At 46.4% G+C, this 15582-nt stretch overlaps 1 protein-coding gene across 1 annotated transcript in view; it reads right to left on the minus strand.

Moving 5' to 3' along the window:
* The window catches only part of LOC146608648 (rho GTPase-activating protein 6-like), a 140642-nt gene that overhangs the window by 8936 nt on the left and 116124 nt on the right, over positions 1-15582 (minus strand). The window contains exons 2-7 of the mRNA XM_085347713.1: positions 14915-15074; positions 11413-11484; positions 8774-8922; positions 8508-8636; positions 8216-8411; positions 7121-7176 (exon numbers count right to left, since the gene is read on the minus strand). Of these exons, the coding sequence (XP_085203839.1) occupies positions 7121-7176; positions 8216-8411; positions 8508-8636; positions 8774-8922; positions 11413-11484; positions 14915-15074 (762 nt within the window). The remainder of the gene's footprint in view (positions 1-7120; positions 7177-8215; positions 8412-8507; positions 8637-8773; positions 8923-11412; positions 11485-14914; positions 15075-15582) is intronic.

Here is a 15582-nt window from a genome sequence, read left to right on the forward strand (position 1 = left end):
GACCGGCTAGCCGCTCCTTCCTCGCCAGACTGCTGTTACAAAGTGGCGCCCGAACATTGTTCTCTGGATCTTCATCGTCATCCGGACCGACAGACGGTGGGCTCGGATGTTTTTCCCGTGTTTTTCAACGATCGACACTTCGGCTGAGGTGGCGTGTTTTTTTTTTTCTCTTCGTCTGGCTGTATTGGCCGGGCCGATAGGACCCCGTGAAGGAGCCGACCCCCCGGGATTTCAACAACATTTGCAGGCATGGAAGAGCGCCGACCCATCGCTTGACACGCTCGCCTGCGAGGGGGAGTACTCCGTGAGTAACTGTACGGTCCGTCGGACCGCTAACTCAGTGCTATTGGACCGTTACGACATCGGCGGTGCTAAAGCTAAGGCTAACGCTACAGTGACTTTGACTCGGTGTTCATCCAGAGGGACGTTTTGTTTTGTGTGAAGCATCAGAGTGTGCACGGACGCTCTCTGTCTGATGGATATTAACGCTTAGGTACTCTGTGGGAACGCTCTTTCACTTTGCCATAACTTTTGTGAGAGAGAGAGTGGTTTCGGCCATACTTTTGAAATGGCGTCCCACCCAGACACAGGCAGCGAGGGAGACGGCTGCGACTCAGATGCTGAAGCTCCCAGCCTGACTAAGTACATCATCCCTCGCTCTACCCCTCATGACCTCAATCTTAAGGTGGAAAGCTTGCAAGAAGAGGTGGAGAAACTGCGAGTCTGCTTGCACGATTCGCTGGAGCTACAAAAGAGCCTTCTGAAGCACTTGGATGGTGGCGCGAGAGGGGAACCGGGGGAGCAAACACCTCCTCAGAGAACCCCCAACCCAGTGGCTTTTTCCACGCCATTCACGCAGAAAGGGATTAACACAGAGCCCCCTCCGCTTCTCCAGCGTCAGTCGGCGGAACTCTGCAATACATCGAGGATGATCGCCGCAGCGCTGCACCAGGCCAAGCTGGAGCCCCCAGTGTTCGCTGGTGACGGCGGAGTGTCACCGGAGGAGTGGCTCCAATCAGTGGATAGCTACAGATCGTCGCTGCGCCTAACCGACTCGCAGGTTCTGAGTGAGCTCCCTCACTTCCTCAAGGGAGAGCCCAGTAAATGGTTTAGGGCCCTCAGCTCTCACATTACTACATGGGCACATTTTTACCAACTTTTTGAATCAGTGTTTGTGTCAGCTGATAACCAAGAGCACGTTTGGCGGGGCATCCTCGATCGCGTCCAATCACTAGAGCTCCACACAGCCTTAGGTCCAGTTGGCCGCTCAACCCCTACTTCATCTCCTAGTGTTGCAAGCGCGAGAGAACCACATTGTTTTAAATGCTCCCGCCCAGGGTTTACCACACGCACGTGCCCAAGTTGCACCTGGGTTGCCCCAAAAGAACGAGGTGCTGCCAGACCCAGGGCAACCTCCCACCGACCTCTTCCAGGACCACCACCGGGCCTGGAACTGGCCGATGCTGAGGGGCTGGATTCACTGCCGGCAGCTCGTGCGGCCAGTCAGCAGTCGGGAAACCCCCGGGGGAGGAGGACATTTTAATGAGGCAGCCCTCCCCCCATTCACAAAGTATGCCTCGCCCGCATGATGCCCACCAGATTGTGCAAGGCATTGTGGGGCACATGGAAGATGTAGAGTCTGGAGCACACTGGAACACCCCACTGAAAGCCAAAATTAACTTCAACTCGGTGGCAGTGAACGCTACGCTAGATACAGGGGCATCCCTGTCTGCTGTGCGGGCTGAACTCATTTTGGAGAACAACTTGTCTCCCAGCAGGACCCACCAGTGGATGGGTCCACCGGTGAGCCTAGTAGACGGTGCTCGCTGTCTCCCGGAGGGTGTTACATGGCTGCCCATAGGGTTCTTGAACAAAAGGTTTTATCACCGGTTTGCTGTCATCCGCAACTTGTCGTCCCCCTTTGTCTTAGGGATGGACTTTATGAGCAGGGCCTCTTTGACAATCCACATCCCCTCGAGAACCGTAGTTATGGACGACAGTCCATGCCCAGGCGCGGATGAAGAGGAGGGTTGCTCAGTTGATCTGTTGAGCGATGATAATGTCATTATGACGCTTGACATGGTAGAGCCCTCGCTGGAGACCAAAGCTCTGGAGGCAAACCTAACAGATAGTCAGAGAGAACTATTAGTTGTCCTCCTTGAACAATTTAGCTGCATGTTTGATGGTCATTTGGGCCGCACGTCTTTAACTGAACATGTGATCGACACGGGAGATGCGAGGCCTATTAACCTCCCCCCATACCGCACCTCCCCTGCAAAGAAACAACTCATTGAAGAGCAGGTCCAGAAAATGCTGGAAGATGGCATAATTGAACTGTCCATGAGCCCCTGGGCCGCACCTGTCGTGATCGTTAACAGGTTGGGCGCTGACCCACGGTTCTGTGTGGACTTTAGGGGGCTGAACCAGGTGACTCGGAAGGACTCATACCCCTTACCGCGGGTCGATGAGTCTCTCGACTTCCTAGCGAGAGGTCGATTCATTTCAACATTGGACCTGGCGAGGGGTTACTGGCAGGTGCCGGTCTCAGGGGACTCACGTCCTAAAACAGCCTTTGTTTCCCATTGTGGGCTGTTTCAGTTTCGCGTGCTCCCTTTCGGCCTCTGCAACGCACCAGCCACCTTTCAGAGGCTGATGCACAACGTCCTCAGCGGCCTTGTTTACAAGACATGTGCTGTATATCTGGACGACATTGTGGTTGTGTCCCCTACCTTCGAACAGCATTTGTTGGACCTGCGGGAGGTCCTTGAGAGACTTAGGTCTGCGGGTCTCTCATTGAAGCTTAAGAAATGCCAGTTCTGCCTGAAGGAGCTCACCTTCCTGGGCTACCGGGTTACCCCGGATGGCATTAAACCGGACGATGACAAAATCAAGGCTGTGATGCAGTTCAGAACTCCGTCCTCAATGAAACAGGTGCGGCAGTTTCTCGGTCTGACGGGATACTACCGCAGATTCGTAAAGGAATATGCTCGCCATGCAGAACCTCTGCACGCCCTGACAAGGAAGGATGTTACCTTTCAGTGGGATGACAGGTGTCAGGAGTCCATGGACTTCCTGAAACAGAGCATTGCGACAGCGCCTGTCCTGTCACTCCCTGACTTTTCCCGGCCTTTCTTCATCCATACGGATGCATGTGACCTTGGCTTGGGGGCGGCCTTAATGCAGAAGGATGCAGAGGGTAGGGAAGTAGCGGTCGCTTACGCAAGTCGAGCTCTTCACAAGGCAGAGAAACCATACTCTACGCCAGAAAAGGAGTGTCTGGCTGTGATTTGGGCTTTAGAACACTTTCGTCCCTATGTGGAAGGGCTTCATGTGACGGTCTTGACTGACCACAACAGCCTTAAGTGGCTGATGTCATGCCCAAACCCTACTGGCCGGTTGGCGCGGTGGTCCCTGCGCTTGCAGGACTTTGACTTTACCATCGTACACAAGGCGGGGGTACACAACAGGGTGCCAGACGCTCTGTCTCGCAACCCACTGCCTGCACCAGAGGGTCCTCCTATTGAAATCTTGCCGGAGCATGCTGTCATGTGGGGCATGGATCTTCGTGCCCAGCCTCCCCTTTTGTTAGAGGACCGAACACAACTAAGGCAGCTGCAGTTAGATGACCCAGGTGCAGGTCCAAAGCTCCGAGACCTGGAGTGTTCCCCCAATCTGGGTTCGGACGCCAGTCCTTCACCGTCCTTGGTGGTCAATGACGGCCTACTCTATTACCGAGGCCCGAAACATAAGCGCAGTCTTCAGCCCCAGGAGGAGCTGAAGCTGTATGCTCCTACGGCTCTCCGGGGTACCCTGTGCGGTTATTATCATGACCACCCTACAGCAGGTCACCTGGGGATTGCTAAGACACTAGCGAGAATGCAGTCTAGGTTTTACTGGCCCAAGATGGCATCGGAAGTTAAACGCTACGTCTTGTCGTGCCCAGTATGTCAACTCACAAAACCCAGTCAAAGAAAGCCAGCGGGCTTCATGGTCCCCATTTCGCCCCAGCGACCCTGGGAATACGCAGGGGTCGATTTTGTCGGACCACTACCTCGCACCGCTTCGGGGAACTCGTACATACTGGTCTTCGTAGACTATTTCTCGAAGTGGATCGAAGTGTGTGCGGTTCGGGATGCGATGGCTCGAGTGGCAGCCAGTAAGTTCATTAACGAGGTATTTGCTAGGCATGGGGCCCCTAGGTACCTTATTTCGGACAGGGGCTCACCTTTTGTCAGTGAGCTGTTTGATTCTGTTCTCTCCACTCTTGGGTCCACCCACCGCCTCACGACGGCGTATCATCCGCAAACTAATGCGACCGAAAGAGTGAACAGAACTCTCAAAACGGCCATCCGTGCATACGTGGGCGATAAGCACGCGTCGTGGGATAAGTTCATGTCCCAAATCTGTTTCGCGCTGCGCTCAGCCCCCCATGAGAGTACAGGACTCAGCCCTGCTATGATGTTGTATGGTAGGGAGCTGGAGACACCCCTTGACTTGCTTACTAAGCCGTCTGGAGAGAGCGAGGAGTCATCCATGCCCTATCCGGAGACCCTTAAAGCGTCGCTTCAGGAGGCCCACGATCGAGCCAGGGAGACACTGGCTCGCAGCCATGCTAGGCAGAAACGCTACTACGACCTGAGATGCCGGCCGATGACCTATGCAGTCGGAGACTTGGTGAAAGTCAAAGCTCATCATCGATCGGACGCTCAATCTTGCTTCACGGCCAAGCTGGCACCCTTGTTTACAGGGCCCCTCCGGGTTACTCAGAAGCTTGGGGAGGTCAACTACAGATTAGCCAAGATTGACACTGGTGAAGACGCAGGAGTCTTCCACGTCGTGAACGTTCAGCCATTTTACTCCTGGGACTCCACATCTCCTTCAGGGCACCGGACTTCGTCCCAGGAGAGCCTGGATGAGACTGAAACGGGGGAACAGCCCTCATTCCCGAGTTCAGGGGATATCGGAGCAGGCGGGCACCCCGCTGAGGGCGCCTCTGAGTCGCCACCGGCCAAGGGGGAACAATATCATTTGAGACCCCGCCGGTGCCCCAGAATCACTGAGGGTTGGACTGCTACCAGGTGGACTAACCGTCATCATACGGACAGACTCAATGTTGACTGAGGGTTGGTTTCATACATGTACATGCTGTAATTGTTCTGTTCATAAGGGGTGATTACTTGTTCTGTTCCACTGAGCCCTGGTAATCGTGGCCCGTGAGAGCCTTTGTTTGGTTTTCTGTTATACTGATTTGAGTGACCGGTTGTGTTGTATGTCTGACTGTTTCCCTTGTCTATGACCATCTCTGGAAGATGGATTGGCAGTAATACTGCATGTTCTATATTGTTTGCTTCAAGCACTAATTTTGTTTATTGACTGTACCAATGCTATAAGGTAAGGGTGTCTAACAATTCCTCCACAACCTGCTTAGTACCTAATGTAACTATGTATAGTGAAGAAGGGTAGCGGGAGGAGGGTCACCTGGGTCCGGCTGAGGACAGCCTGCGAATTGCCGGGGGGGTGATGTAACAAACCTTTTGGGTTATAGCACCACTAGGGGGGGTTGCCCAACTATTGTAGTAGCTGTGGGGGTCTCCTAGTGGGTGTGTGAGTTGTTAGCGGCAGCCATTTCATGCTGCTCATGTTCCATGCTCCAAGAAAGCACCTTACTTACTGTTGTGACAAGCTGGCGCTGGTGGTACCAATCCCCGCGCATGTAGGTTCGGACGAGTACAGCCGAGGAGACCTGGCTTATAAAGTGTAATGTTGCTGACGGCGAATAAAGGTCTGTTATTGGATTTAACCGACTGGTTCCGTGTTATCCGGCTAACCTCCACACCACATGCCCGCTGGACCGGCTAGCCGCTCCTTCCTCGCCAGACTGCTGTTACAGACTTCTTCAAAATTACAAAGCCTATTTTGTTGCCATGACAATGGGTTGTCTGCACATTCACTAATGTGGTCGTTTTTACACGAAATATACAGCAAATTAAATTAATAAATCCTTTTGTCTTTTACAGTCTGCTAAAATGTGATTGGTCAATAGCACTCAAACTATAGACAGACTACAAATAGAAATTGAAACACTTCCCACACTAAAAAACCTGTGCATTGCTTAAAGACCCTATAGGTAATGGCAACATACTTTATTTTTTAAAAAGCATATATTTTTTTTCTTTTTTTGTTAGCTGGTCTCCATAACAATGATACCGTCAATTTGAAAAACTTATTGTATCACGCGATGAGCCATCATTAGCCATCACGTGACTTGCAGAAGAGGTTGCAAAGTGCAACTTAGCTGATGTACAAACTAGCTAATTGTGCTCTAGAGCGTCGAACATCTGCTCATTGTACCTTAAGCTTAACATTTAGCAAAAATTCTTACGACAAAGCTAGCATTTGTTTCATCTCAGTCACCACACCTCTGCTATGATGGAGACCTGAAAGTCACAGATGTTTTCTCAGAGGCTGTCAGTGAATGAGTAACCTCCCCTCCCTAAGTGCCTTTAGTTTTCTGTAACCGCTACAAGTGCAACTACATGCCAACAAAACACGCAACAGATTATATAAAAAATTATACCACCCACACTGATTGCTCCATTTCGTTTAACCCCGATTTATTCATTCTTTCACTGTGTGTTCATTCGAGTCAAAGGTAACGGATAATGAGCGGTGTAGGAGTTTGTAGAATAACTTCATATTTGCTTGAATAATGAGAATAAACTCTGCTGGATCACTGTATTTGTATACTGTGAGGCTGGAAAATTCAGTAGATCAAGCTTTGCTAGCTTAAATGGCACATTTTAGTGCAATGTGCTGGTTTTAACACGTTCTATTCTTGGCAACAACATTTTGTTTGTTGGTGTTGACTCTTGTGAAAGGAAAGAGAAGTGTGAAGAACATTTCACACCAGAAACTTTCACTTTCTACAAAACAGGCCTCTGATTTATTGTTGGGCTTTTTAGCATGGCGCTTTGCATCTTGTTTGTGGATGTCATAAAATGATACTTTCAAATAAAGGACAATGGGTTACTGATGAGTATAAAACAACCCAATTAAGGCCCTGTGAGAGATGTTATACCACATGAAGGAATATATTTTACTACATGGACAGAATACTGACCTGTCGGACTCTCTTCTTGGAGCTTCCAACTCTAAAGATCCCCACAGTGTGCAAACCTGAAGAATTAAAAGTGCAGATATAAGAGAAATCAGACACGGCTTGGTAAATGTAGAGTCCCAATTCTGAAGAGGCAGGGACACAGAAAACGTATCAAATGTTTAAACTGAGACATTTGACTGTTTTATGAAAAATATCAGCCCATTTTGAATTTGATGCAGCAACACGTCTCAAAAAAGTTGGAATAGTTGCAAGAAAAGGCTGGAAAAGTAACGCTTTTTCAGCTAATTAGGTTAATTGGCAACAGGCCAGTAACATCATTGGGTGTAAAAAGAGAGAGTTTCTTAGTCTGCATCTATAAATTCTGGAAAGATTAATGTTGCTCAATGTGAAATTGTTAAGACTTAGAATTTGTACAAAACTCTGCATGTAAAAGAACAAGGAAAATTTACTGGATGCTGGATGCCCCTGAACCTTGTGCCCTCAGGTGATACTGCATTAAAAAAACTGTATTATTCTGTGTTGGAGTGCATGAGCTCAGGAACACTTGCAGAAATGCTTATACAGGTTTTAAATCAACACATGCTCCCATTCAGATAACATCTTTTTCAAGGAAGCCCTATTCATAATAAATTCATAATTCAGGAAGAGGATCCATATGCTGTATTTATTACAACAGCATGGCGTCAAAGTAGAAGTGTCTGGATGCTGAACTTGCCTGCCTGAAGTCCAGCTGAAAACATTTAGGGTATCGTAAAACAAAACATACGACAAAGAAGAACCAAGTTTGAACCAGCAACTGGTCTCCTCAGTTCCCAGACATTTACAGACTGTTGTTAAAAGAACAGGTAATGCTACACAGTGGAAAACATGGTCCGGTCCCTACTTTTTTAAGGCATGTTTCTGCCATCCAAGTCAAATTGATGTTGCTTGTTTTCCCCTAAATAGTACATTTTCTCAGTTTAAACATTAAATATGTATGTTCTATCGTGGTTAAAATATGGGTTTATGAGATTTCCTGCGTTCTTTTTTTATTTACATTTCAAACAGGATCCTGATTTTTGGGGGGTTTGTTTAAGCGATTAAGCAGCTGCTCACCATATTTTTCGATGTGCTGACAGCAACTATCGACGACACGTGGCACCTGACGGTAAATGGGATTCAGGCTCAGCCTTTTGTCCCTGTGCTTCTCTTTTTTACTCGGCGTTTCAGCTGGCAGAGAGAGCTGCAGCGCCTCAAGCAAGCGGGACTGGTTGTCGTCTAGGTCTGTGATGGAGTCCACTGACATGCCTCCCTAGAGGATAATCAACAAACCCGGCTGAATAGAAAAAAAAAACCTCCACTTGATCTGTGCGGGCGGCTCAGGCTATGATGAATTTCAATGCCTCACCCTCCTCCGCGCTCGTGGGGCAGCTTCAGGGGTGTTGGGCGATGTTGACTCATTAGCCGTTTCTGATGTGGAACTTAGCGACGAGTTACTGCTGGATAACTCCTTGTTGGACGGCCGCTTGGTGGCAAACTGCAGGACACATGATTTAGGAATTCAGTCTATTCTCTGGAGTGCAAATACATTTGTCCCAAATGTTCCCAAGATTGAAGATGGGAATTACAAGACTGAACACACAGAAGGAGAGCCATACAGACGAGCTGACGGACCTGTAAAATGGACGATACGAGGTCTGAGGAGTCTTTGTGCTCCTCCCGCTGTGGAGGGTCCTGACGAAAAGAATCCTGTCGCTGCCTTTGAGCTCTGTCGTTGGCGATGACCTGGGACAGGGGTATACTAAAGGCCTGGGGTATGAATTCTGTGAAAAAGAGCCAAAAGATGTTGGAGGACGAGAGAGGGAAAAACAGGAAAGAAAACAAAAAAAAAGGTTAGGGTAACTGAACTAATATTAGCTCCATGAAGAAATGGGAAAAAGAAGCTCCTTACCAACATCCAAAAATAGCTCTTCAGCATAAACAGTTAACAGCTTTATCACTTCTGCTGCAGCCTGCCTTTTACACACATGCAATGGAGGCATCTCAAACCACATTAACTATATCAGTAAAACTTTTACGGCACTACTAAAGAACTACATCTGTTTTCCAAAATAAGACATCACAGAAAGTCAACCGACGTAAATCCGGCTACAACAGCCCACTAATTCTAGGGGCCTTTGACAGAAATAACACAACTTTGATGACGCTCACCCACGACGAGGTTAACTTCAGTTGGTGCGCAGCTTTGACACATACTCGATATGAATAATGGTTACTTGTTATTCCTTTGCTCCATTTACCCTAGTCTTACATAAGCCCAGAATTCAGTGATGGTACAACTGCAAAATAGCAACCCTGCATTCACGTGCTCCTCTGATGGTCCAGTTGTAACGCTGCCTCTCGGAATATGTCGTTTGCTGTGACGGATTGTGCCGTTTCTGCAAGCAGAGCTGGCACAGAGAAATGTTTGGTGGTCATGCCGACAGTCAGCATCCGATGAGTCAGGCTAGATTTTCGCTTTAACGTTTTTAAAGTTTAAAACAGTCATCAGCTTCTCATGTACTTCTGATGGATGCACACATGCGAGGGCCCAATTACGTGCAGTGCTGCCTTCAGAGAGGAATTATGTCATACTGGGCTATTGCAGGCTATATATTCCATTTACACACAATCCTAAGGGCTGAGCCAACAGCTGAGGGGGGGAGGAAGAAAAAAAACTTGTCCAGCTGTGCGGTGTGTGTGTGTGAGAGAGAGCCGGAGTGAAGAAAAGAGGCAAAGGAAGACAGAGGAGAGGGAAAGCAAAATGTAGTCCACAACCACAAGTGAAAGGCTGTGGTTTATGAATAACACTGTGGCACAAAGAGTTTGCTCTACAGTCGCTTAAATATCCAACACATACACAAGCACACGTGCTTATATCCAGTCTCTAAACCCCATAACATAGACATGATGAGCAGCTAAACCATGTTCATCAAGCCATGTCAGATCTTTATAAATCTTCCATTTTCAGACCTTTGGCGTCTCAGGAACACACACTTGATTTTCAGCACTTGGTTTTTCACGTCACCAGTGACAACTGGTCTAAGTTCATGCAGGAGTCATCTCACAGCTTCAGGAAGTAGTAAATGCTCAACTCAGCACAATACAGCAAGACATAGTTGAGACCAATTAGTGTGTCTTTTCCTTAGAATGACAAGTTGCTGGATGTTGTCTGAGGTAAAACATCCGCTTTTAACAAAAGAGACTGTAGCAGCTATTAATCCATTTGCAAATGCAGTTTTGGCTGGTGTTTGACCATCACATGTCTACAGATCAGATTACTGCAGCAGCATCACCAGAGACACAATTTTCTTTTCCCCCCTCTGTTTCTCTCTTGCAGAGAGGACTTAGAATCCTTTTGTGCTTGAAACCATGCATAAATCAAGCCTTCTGGGCTCAGTTCAAAGCTAAGCCCACCATGCACCACCACCATGATAACAACCGGACTTATAACGCTATATTACTTATAACATCTGACAGACGTTATAAGCAATAAGCGTTGATCGAAGCATGTGCATTATTTACATGCCAACCTAACACTCACTCTCGAAAACCTGGAAAAAATGTACATTTTTGTGTTTTGGCTGCTGTTTTGCATCTTTTAACTATGCACTGCCATGCTGGCTTTAGCAGTTACGAGTAAATTTATTGTGTTTTTTGTTTCTGATTTAAAAAGCTTTATAAACTCAGGTGTGTTTTTCATTCAGGAGGTTGACTCCAAATGCCACCCCATAGACTCCTAGGTTAAAATGTCCAAATTTACAGTGGAAATAAACATGTTTTCTTGCTGCTAGTCACCCTAGTCATTACTAATTAGCTAGTAATTAGCTTTGTTCATATATCACCTTAACAGTAGCACTTTTCCTTATCATTAAGTGTTCTCACACCTTCTGTAACAAGATCCCATTTTCATTTTACAGTTCACTTCGCTCTCCACTTTATTGTCTTAGACTATGTTTTTTGCTCTTCCTGCCAAATATGCAGGGTTTGCTTAGCGCAGCACAGTGGCTGATCCTCAGAGCCAGTCCCCTTACAAGGAGTCGCTCCACTAAAGCTAAATATAAACTGTAGAAGTCCAGTAAACAGAAACTGTTTTTGTAACCTCCCTGTTCACCTGCCCGAGGGGTGGAGACCACAGACTGGACCCCTATGTCTCACTAGTTGGGTGGAGGGAGGGAGGGGGGATGGAGACAGTCGTGACAACACCTGAAGGCAAAGAGACGCAGAGGGAAATGGCAAAATATCAGAGTGGGTGTTAAAAGAAGTTGGCGTACCTTTGTCTTTGTTTTTCTCTTTTGCGAGCGAGTCCAACTTCCTTCTCAGCGACTTTTTCCTCTTCTGTCCATCTGCACATGGGGGGAAAAAGGGCCAAAATAAATCACCTGAAACAAACGATTCCCATATCTGCTCTTTCTTATCTGGATTATTATATTTAATAAGCTTATGTCAGGAATGCAGACATGAATTAACTTCTGTGGTGGGGGAGGGAGGTGAGGTATCCATGCACTCAAATCCATTTAATGGAGCTGTCAGACAGGGTCAGCAACAGTAGTAGTCAGCACAGGAAAAAATGACTGTGAAAACACATTAAATCACTTATAGTTTTTATCTAAATTACCAAGTATATGTAAGGCTTTTCTTACCTCAGACAGCAGTACATGTCACAGCACCATATATGGGCGCATATACACATTCTTAGCCTGGTTTATCTTAATAAAAAACCTTTTCTGCATTAAGAGCACAGCATTGCCCCCATTCACTGCATTTACTTTCATAGTGATCTTTAGAGAAGCAGCTGATGGGCTTTAACTTAACAAAAAAAAAAAAATCTCCATCCTAAAAAGGACATCAATGTCCACATGTGAGCTTTCCATCGAGGTATTTCACCGCAATTCTTTGAAAAGAGGAAGCCGTTTTGTCGGCCGTCAACATGATGAATGGCTCCTGAATTTGTTGACTGATGATCAGGAAACTGTGGAAGCTGCGCCACGTGAGACTTGAAAGTCTTGGGATCTTCATCTTGTGGCGAGGAATGTCAGTTTTGTGGAAACCTCAGCAACTTTTAATGTTATCGTTCTGTCACTCTGCTATAAAAACGCAGTCCTTTTAACACGTGAGATCTTTCTGGGCTAATTCGCGGAGCCTCGATCTGCTGGTGTAGCAACCTCGGTTTGAACCGCAGATGTTCCCTTACAGCTGTGTCAAATGAGTCACTTGGAGGGGGGATGAGGGAACTGCATCCAGTGCACATAATGTGCTTGATGGTGGTGCTGGCAGCTTATGTCAGGTTTCTGATCCATTTAACCTGGCCTGAAACTTTAAGCGCAGCAGAAGCACAAAGTCTGGGAGAAAAGTAGGTGAAAACAGTGAGGGGCGTGAGACACCGCGAGAAAGAAAGCAGATGTTGTGATTGAAAGCGGGGGCAGCAAGAGTGAGAAGGGAGAGGAAGACAGAGGAAATGGTTTGGATTTTTGACAGATGATTTCCAAAAGCCTTGCGGAAATCCCCCCGAAAACGGCACACTCCTCTCCTCAGCTCGCAACCAGTTGTGAAGTCGTATGATGAACCTTTGCTGCCTTTTTCTCATCCCATCCCTCCTTGTCTTCCCAGCTTCTGTCCTCCTTTAATCCTCTCCTTGTTCTCGAAGAAACCCTAGAAACACGAGCCCTGCCTCTCGGATAAATATCAGACACAAAACGCACGTTATAGCGGAGCCGAAACAGCGATCGGGCGCGCACACAAAATCTCACACAGTTGAAATATTTCTCTTGCTTCCACATGGCGGCCGTCAGGGGCTCTGGAATTCATAAGCAACGCAGACAAGTACGTATTAAATCATGCTGGGGAGAGGTTTAACCTTCAGCTGGAATGCAAGCCCCGGATAATCCACTCACTGCACTATAGTGCTGCTATGGCACCCACTCAACTGATATAGTGCACAATGCTACCCTCACTGTGACCCTTTGTGCACCTTAGCTTGTAGCAGAAACAGATTCAAAATTCAGATGTCATATGATATTGTGAGTTTTAGCTGTTATTTTTATTGATTATTACCTTGCAAGACTAAAGTAACTGTAAAGAACAGCAGAATGCAAAAAAAAAAAGTGCTAGCTGCCCCAAAAAGAGTCAACTAAGAAATGTGGGGATTGGTCAATTTTAACATGTGTCTTTTGCATGAGTTAATATGCAAGCTGATGAAACTGAAAGACGAATGACTTTTTAATTGGGTAATCGTGGTGCCCGTGATACTAAAAAAAGTTGATAAAGCAGGGTTGAATTTAGGGACTCGCTACTTTGTGGTTTGTAAGACCTTCCGTATACGTGAGTAACACGACTACTTTAAAAACATTAACAGACCAACTGTTAAAAGACATTGCCCAATCTTTCAAGGCGAGCCTTGACGAATTAGTGGGTGAGGTCATGAAAGCTGCGTTCATGTTATGCAGCCATGTGAAAAATAACATTCAGTGTTGTGAAAAACTAAGCCCAACCCATGATCCAGTAGCTTGTAGAACCAACTTCAGCAGCAATAACTTGAATTAATCATTTTTTGTACATTATCAGCATCCCACATCGCTGTGGAAGAATCTTGGATCACTCCTGGCAAAAGACTCTGCTGTAGATTTGGGATCATTGACCTGTTGAATGATTCAATTTCAGTCGAGCTTTAGCCTTCGGACACATGGCCTTTAGAATATGCAGAGAAGTTCATGGTGAGCATAATGACTGCAAGGTGCTCAGAACCCGTGGCTGCAATAGGCAACATAGGATGAATTTGCTTTGATATTCACTCCTGGGAAGATCGTGGCATTATATTAACACATGCTTGAATGAAGGTGTACCTAGTTTTAACAGGACTGCATATCTGCGTATTTCTGAACTCCAGACTGATCGACTTCAGGACTACAGAGCTAAAATTACATCACTGACAAGTCCACTTTTAAAAATTCAGTAAGGGTTTACATTTATTAAAATTTGCAAACTTATCTTCCTAAATTGGGTGGGATTATATTTGTTTTCTCTGATATCTAAAAAATGATGCATGTGGACATTTTTAGGCTGGGCGAGGCCAGTGGAAAACCACCAACTCCAGCAGTCTCACTGCAGTCTCACTGCAGTGCTCTGTCTGTGTTCGGAAAATGAGAAAATTTGACAAATTAATCCAAGTTTAGCAAAAGCTTAATTATCTGGTTTACAAGAGCAAAACACGGAACAATAAGGTCAACTATATCACTCTTGTGCACACCCTAAGACTTTTTAAATAGCATTTACAGTGGCTGCACTTGGCCTCTGCCACAGCGGAAAGGGAGTTTCATGTCGTTATGAGGACGGGAGGTCAACAGATACCAAGGCGAACAGGAAGCAACCAATCCCTATGTGAAATAAGGCTTATATCTTTCGTGTGTTGTCACAACTTCTCCAAACATAGACCATACACGACTTCCCTTCAATACACTTGAGGGATGTGGTCAGGGACTTGAGCATTGGCTGTACTTTATGGAACAATTAAAGATATCTGGACAAGCTTGCACTACAAACCCAGGTCAAGCATATCAGTTTGTACCGCATGTAACACAGAAGAGTCCTGGAGGCAATAATACATGCATTTGGTTTGGTAACAGTCATATAACTGTCAGGTTCTCAAAACCCTGATGTTATCCAAAGGACTTTGTGAGCTCTGAATGGATTGGATATACTGATTTAAACATAAAAATGATGTGACGCTGTTTAACTCAAGTCTACAGTATGCATTAAAAAGAACAAAACAATCCCCACCTTTTGGCATGGTTATCTGACATCCCAAGTCATAGTCCTGGTGTAAACGGGAGAAGGCCACTTCCTGTAGCCGGGCCCTCTCCAGCTCTGACAGGCTTTGGATGGCAACTGGCATCAGACGCACGCTCCGCCCCGACAGGCTGCTCCAGGTGAAATCCCCCTGGGAAGAACAAGTGAGACAAAACTTATACCAAAAGGAATATTAACAGTATGGGAACATGGAACCATTTCATGTCATTTTACATTGCATTGCTGATTTTTATCGGTTTTCATATAAAGATGCACCAATTTTCAATTTTTATGTTGCAAGTCCAGGTCAGAGAAGTTACGACATAAGTTATCATATGGTTAGGATTAGGGCTGCGGTTGGGGGTTAAATGCCATCCTGTCAGTATCTATGTGTATCGAATATGGTTCCTCGTCAGGTAACTCGATTGTTGATTGAACCCTCCAGTGACAATCCTGTTCTTAACTTTATTCACTTTCCATATAGTATGTTTTCATATGATAGGAGATACAAGTGAATCAAGCAGTCAGCTCAGTGGCTGCATGCCTTTTCTCCTGTCTTCCTCTCCTCTTTCCTATTAAAAGGGAGTTTTTCCTTCCACCTGTCTTCGAGCGCTTGCTCAAAAGAGGTTGCCCGATTGTTGAAGTTTTCTCTGTATTAC

The sequence above is a fragment of the Diplotaxodon limnothrissa genome, linkage group LG23, assembly GCF_057381915.1.
Source record: "Diplotaxodon limnothrissa isolate DT_005_m linkage group LG23, D_limnothrissa_male_GT1.1, whole genome shotgun sequence".
Taxonomy (NCBI): domain Eukaryota; kingdom Metazoa; phylum Chordata; class Actinopteri; order Cichliformes; family Cichlidae; genus Diplotaxodon; species Diplotaxodon limnothrissa.